Source organism: Ipomoea nil, unplaced genomic scaffold (assembly GCF_001879475.1).
Source record: "Ipomoea nil cultivar Tokyo-kokei standard unplaced genomic scaffold, Asagao_1.1 scaffold0188, whole genome shotgun sequence".
Classification (NCBI taxonomy): domain Eukaryota; kingdom Viridiplantae; phylum Streptophyta; class Magnoliopsida; order Solanales; family Convolvulaceae; genus Ipomoea; species Ipomoea nil.
The window spans coordinates 3884056-3890801 of NW_017616616.1; the positions used below are offsets into that span (position 1 = coordinate 3884056).

Sequence of the window (6746 nt, forward strand, 5' to 3'; positions counted from 1 at the left end):
TAATTGTACAATTATATCAAACATATGATAAAAGAGATTCTCTAAGATTTGATGTCATAGAGAAAAGATAACTAGTACAGTAGTACACAGCACTACAATATATGACAAATTTAAACTAGTCAAGAATGTCACCAAACAGTAAAACAACAAAGTTGACTTTTTATCTTAGGTGAATTTTTACAAGGAGTTCAGAAAACAAATCTGTGCCATCTTAGGGTGACTAAATTTTACTGCAGTAGGGCATTTTACTAAATATGAACAGTGAATGTTTCAACTCACAAACCAGTACACAGTAAAACTTTAAACGAAATCCAATCTAAAAGTAGGCTATAATCAACAAACTCTAAATACACAGGCAATTAATGGCGGGATACAGATAAGAGTGAGTGAGTTTATGCGCAAACCTAGAGTGGCTTAGCACCACTGTCTTCTTCAGGGCTTGGGGCGGGGGCGGGGGCCGGGGCCGGAGCAGGGGCGGAGGAGTCACCCTGTTGGCTCTTGGGGTTGCTAGAACTAGTAAAGGTCCTACCAACAAACTTTCCAGCTTTGCTTAGCCCGCTTCCAACTGCACCTATGCCACTTCCCACGAGTCCCACCCCTGCACCAACACCGGTTCCCACGAGCCCCACTCCTGCACCAACACCGGTTCCCACGAGCCCCACTCCTGCACCAATGCCAGTTCCCACCATACCAACACCGGAACCGACAAGAGATGCTGCCCCATCGAGAGCATCCATCGTGCTCCCGATGATACCAGCCTCCTTCAGCTTCTTTCTTTCTTCTAGGATCCTCTTCTCTTCCTCCAGAGCAGCTTGCTGCTCTTCCTTGTTAAATTCATGGTACAACACCTAACAATTGAGAATGCATGATCAGCGTATTGGAACCTACTGGCACATGCACGTATTATTGGAGAACCAAATGAAAAGGTGGCGCAAAGGAAACCATGAACATTGACAGTTAAAAGCCAGAGAGGCCCACAATTTTTTTACCTTAATTGTAACAGTTCCTCTATCCTTCTTGTCTATCACCCTAAGCATATCCAGTTTTGGCAGCAATCTCAATTCAATTTCTTTTTCTGTCTCTGCTTCCAGCTCAATCAGAGGTAACTTAGCAATGCCCAAACGTTCATCTTTCCCAACATTATCTTTATCAAAGACCTGTTCAAATGGATGAATATGAAAATATTCAAGGATGTATCCAACATTCCAACATATGGTATCACATCTAGGACCCATGACAACCTGTGCTGTAAAAACAGGAACCATTCAACAGTTTCTGCTGAGGGAGAAGATATTCCTATATATTCCTTGTACCTCTTTATTATTATTATTATTATTATTATTATTATTTTTTGTTGGTTTTGGAGTGGGCTGTATTGCAGTTGACATCTTTATCTCTGTTAGCAATTATAGTGAACAAACAGAAAAATATCTTGTCTAAGTTCATTCATAATCAGAAGCAAGCCAAAATTAGGGAGCCCACAATTGCAGAGTAACAACTGTTACACACTGGAAAGAAATGTAAAAAACAAAGAATTTTAAGCCAACATATGAAAATTGATTTTAAAAATAATATGACCTTTTGCTCAAGCAATAATGACCACACTGACAAGAAATTTCAGAAAAGCATAATAAAAATAAAATAGGATATAATTAATATTGGCAAGCAATTCTTAATCTAACAAGGCCCTTACCACAACTTTCTTTCAAATAAACCAGGAGGAAACTTATCCATAGAAGCAACAAAAATAACATCAAAATAAGTTCATGACCTTCAATTCCTTGACACATGTGGGATTATTATGAGTTACAACAACTATCAGTATTGTGTTTAAAATATATATATATATATATATATATATATATATATATATATATATATATATATATATATATATATATATATATATATATATATATATATATATAGATGTTTGTTAATTAGTGTTATAATCTAAGATTGGGTCAATGTCACTCAATTGGACTATAATGCACATGGGCCAAACCACACTAAAATTAAATCCAATCAATTAGCTAGCCTAACCCATGGTCTTAAAAACCAATATATTTTCAATGTGGGACTCTTAACAATTAAAACTTTTGAATGAGTATTGCAAAGCCAAGCATTATTTCCAAAAGGGATAGTACTAAAAGAACCAAATACTGAATATTAATTTAGAAAAAGAAAAGAAAAGAAATACTCCGCAATACAGATAATGTCAGTGTCCAAACAAGCAAAGGAGATAGGTGAAGGATTAAAACCTCAATGATAAGCGATTGTGTCTCCTTGTCTTCCGCAATCAATTCGAATATCTCATTCCAAACAGGATTTAGGTTGTTATCAATTGTCTTTGTTTTAACTTTGAACAGTGGACGGATGAATACAACCACATATGGATCAGATTTTCCTATCATTTCCTGGTTCTTTAAGTCACTAGCCTTGATTATTGTTACTGTGAGCTTCCCCTGAGGCTTAAGCTCCAAATCACTACATTGGATACAGAAATAGTTAACAGATTATTCCTGGTTATATGAAAGATTTGATATGAAAATTAGAAGGAAACCCATTAAAAAGGCAGCCTAAAAACATGAAATTTGAAAATTAGTAGAAGCTACCTTGTATCTACAGGAATGCCACCAATTGGAACAACAATCCTGTGAGGCCATTGTAGCATATCCGTGACAATTGATTCCACAGTATCCTTTAAACAAGGAACAAAATCATCAGTCAGTCTAAAGCATTGAATAACAAATAAGAGATATCCAACTAGACCGCATTGAAACTTACATCAATCATATCAGATAGTCCAGGAATAGCTGTTAGACTTCCACCAACAGCCTTCAACACATAATCGATTCTCGGCTTTGGCTGGTTTAACATAATATCTATCAGTCATTCTTCTTTTGTTATAGGGAAAGAATACATTGAGGCCCAATCATACTAATAGCATAGCACATATATACTGAACTTGTTTGATATGCATATTATTTTACAATAAGCATCAAAGTACAGCTAAGCAATTTTTAGATCAAGGATGCAGTAAAATGTAATGGTGGTTCAGAACTAATATTTCCGCCAAGTACACATTAGCCTGAAAGCATGAAGCATTGAGAATTCAACAGTCATATAAAAAAACTAAGGGGTCGTTTACTTCATTTTTCTGTTTTTCATTTATCAGTTTTCTGATTTTCATTCTCCATTTCTACATTTTTCTCATTTTCTGATTTCATTTTATAAATTCAATTTTTAAATAAAAAAATTAATACACTAGTACTAAATGTGTAAAAAGTAACAAAAGTCAATAAAACATAGTACTAAATAAATTACAACTATTTCAATTATTTTAGTATATAGTTTGATTACAAAATAAAATAATAGAAAATGTAATATTATAATAATAATAATAATAATAATAATAATAATAATAATAATAATAATAATAAACATATTATAGAAGAATTTTACAAGAATGGGATATGGCTTTGAGGCAACAAAGCCAGGTGTGGAAATTTTGAGAGTTCTTCAGAAAATGAAAGATGGTCGGTGGAATTCTTCATTCCATTTCAAGTACACACACAATTTTTATATTGAAAAGTAATTCCAATTTTGTCACATAGCAAATGGCCAAAAGCATATCAAGAAAGAGAAGAAATCATGCTAAGCCAAAAAGATAATTTTATTATTATTATAATTATTATTATTATTATTATTATTATTATTATTATTTTAAGGTAACGAGAATGGAAAAGTGGAGCAAGCAAAAAATTAGGTGAATAAACATCTCAAAATGGATAAATCTAGAATTGTGCTCATGTACGTAAAACTATACCTCAGCAAGTAAAGCAACAACAACAGCAGATATGCATGGAATTTCCTCTGTAAGTTGAAAGATAACACGGATAACAGTGAAGACCTGAAGATTCTTCAACTGCAGCAAATTTAAATTTAAAATTCTCAATATTTAGTGCATGTTGTCCAGAATATAATAATTAGAAGTACAAAATGGAAGCTGGAGTACTTGAGCCAACCACCTGAATGGGTATAGAAGCAACTAGTGCAGCTTCCACAGCTAGAATGATACTGGGATCTCCACCCCATCGGAGGTCAATATCCATTGTAATTTGACCCTCTTTCAGGCTTTGAACACGAATACCTGTAGAAATTAAGCGAAAATAAACAAGCAAAAATTATAGCTTCACACATATTTCAAACAAAAGGAACAAGTAGTACAACACATAACAAGACAATTGAAAGAATATAAATTCAGGAATTTTTGCTGATTGGTACCTTCAATCTTTGGTGCCACAGTTCCCAGTGACAGCTTGCTGAACTTCAAAGAAGTAATTCCTGTAGGTCGATAATCTTCTAATAAAGGTTCAACAGACTCTCTTATAACACCCTCAGCAGCCTGAAAAAAATTCAACCCCAAGTAAAATATTGATTGATTAGATGAATCACAAGACAAAAAGCATTGACCAAGCATATGTTGCCAATCCAATAAAAAGTAATAGAGAATGACAGGACCAGGTAATGGGAATAAACTTTGTCATTCAGATAGAGCATGCAAAGCGAGATCCTACCAGATGGGAAGAATATGAACTTGGTTCTTCAAAATAAATGTGCAATTGAGTCATCCTACTGAGACAATAATTTTATACATAATACAGTACATTGTCTAGAGCAGCAAAACAATGTACAATCATCTTCTTAAATTAGAAGAGCATTTTATGTACCTATTAAAAAGATTAAACAAAAACAGAAACTTCAGACTCTTTAAAGGAAACATCCATGCAATTTCACCTTTCCTCAGACTGCATAATAAAAATTCACCACCATAGACTTTATTCTCAGTAGCATGCAAGTGTTGTCAATTGTCATGTCTTTAAAGGTCTGCCACGTGGTCAACTAGTCATATATATATATATATATATATATATATATATATATATAAATTTTGAAGCCATCACCACCATGCCAAATGGCATAAAATCCCCATCAATAACATAGCAAATAAAATTATATCCGCCCTAGGTTAGAACAAAGATGCCTGCCAGGGATCAACGTTCCTCTGAAAGAAGAGAATAGGGAATGGTAACTCTACAAGTAGTCAAAACTCCTCCACCTCAACCAAATATTAGTTCTGTAGAACCCATCATGACAATAACACACTGACAATAGAACTGGACGAGAAAGACAGAAAAAAAGACTTACATCTGCAACAAATGGCCACAATTTGCTTAAATGTTTGTTCAACCATTTCACCTGTCAAAGTGAGACAGCAAATGTATTAAACAAGCAACAAATTACTTTTGTTGAACTTGTGGATACAACTATAGTATAGCCAAGAGACAATTATTAGCTGTACATTATTTACTGCAACCAAGCTTTACTATTTTCAACCACCTCAGGTTTAGATGAATGGAAGTCAACCTTCACATGATAGAGCAATTAAAAGACTCCATCCAAGGCAACAATAATCATATAAAATACAAAAAGGAAAACCTGCTCATAAACGGGGAATGATATCCATTCGGGTAAATTGTCTCCACAGATTTTCTTCAGATCATCCCTGTTGAGGCATCCCATTAGTTTTATGTCAACAGCCTGTAAGGAAATAAAAGGAATATAAGCAAATACACAATGATTTCAGCAGTACATGGCATGGAAAAGCAAAGTACAAGCAAATTGGAAATTAGAAGTTACCAAAAGAATGAAAAGGAGCAGACATACTATACTGCAAAGCTACAGACAACAGACATACAGTACTATGATATAGCATATTCCCCACCAAATGGATGTCATTTCCAAATTCAGGAGAGTATATACAGAAACAACGACTACTCAGTGATTCAATTACAATTAAATCTGAACCACTAGAGCCCTAAGCTAGTTTGTACTTCATTCCAAAGATCGAATTACACGCTAATCACTTCAACTTACTCGAACACTTAGAATTTCCGCATCAAACACCGATTCACCGAATTCAAAATACGAACACGTTCGCTAATTATAAAGTACTCAGTAAAGACCTCAGCTGAAACATCAAGTTAACACGGAAATCCCGAACAATTATCGATAAGATTAAGGCAATTATTAACCAAGCAACGAAGAAATGTACAGACAAAAAATAAAAAACAAGCAAACATGAATGACCTTGGCGCTACGCTTGCTGCTGCGATGTCTCATCATACGTCGCATACCTGCCATCAAGCCTACCCCGACCATAATCCCCATCACCATTCCTGAAAGCAATCCCATCTTCTTCGATGATGCCAGGCAAAATTTCCTTCTAAGTTCAAAACCATAAAACTTCAGACAATTCTGGAATGACTGTGAATATAATCACAATAGGGAGAGGAAGAGAGAGCCACTCTACTGACAGTGAAATTCAGTAATCCAGAACCTTGAGTGTGAAAAAAGAAGAAAACCGACATATAGCGTAATATCTAAACTAATCAACTTCCTTTCTCTCTCTATACGTATATAGTATGTATAAGGTACCGACAGCGAAAATGTAATACAGTTACACAGATGGAGACGTGCAAAGCAGGCATTCCCGCCAGGAGGGTATATAGGGGATTATTATAGTACAAAAAGATGGAACCCCACCCTTATCCGCTTAAAATAAACTCAACTAGTTTTTCTAGTCTCTAAAAAAAATTTCTTTTTACCGAATATAGTTTTTAAATATAAATTTACTTATTCAATATATATATACTTTTTCCAATATTAGAGAAAGAGAAAAT

At 34.5% G+C, this 6746-nt stretch overlaps 1 protein-coding gene across 3 annotated transcripts; it reads right to left on the minus strand.

The window, feature by feature from the left end:
• Positions 1–116: 116 nt before the first annotated feature.
• Positions 117–6489, minus strand: LOC109184164 (synaptotagmin-5-like). 3 transcript variants are annotated; one of them, XM_019334216.1, is made up of 12 exons: positions 6381–6489; positions 6154–6289; positions 5503–5604; positions 5212–5262; positions 4288–4408; positions 4032–4153; positions 3830–3928; positions 2788–2868; positions 2616–2701; positions 2262–2487; positions 990–1157; positions 117–848 (listed from the first exon to the last, which is right to left on the minus strand). In XM_019334216.1, exons 2-12 carry the CDS (start codon positions 6256–6258, stop codon positions 405–407), a joined length of 1605 nt encoding a protein of 534 aa, XP_019189761.1. In that variant the 5' UTR covers positions 6259–6289; positions 6381–6489; the 3' UTR covers positions 117–404. The 3 variants fall into 3 exon arrangements, with proteins under 3 accessions (XP_019189761.1, XP_019189766.1, XP_019189753.1); XM_019334221.1 differs by having other exon boundaries at positions 6154–6286; positions 6381–6485; XM_019334208.1 differs by having other exon boundaries at positions 6154–6401.
• Between the last annotated feature and the right edge of the window lie 257 nt (positions 6490–6746).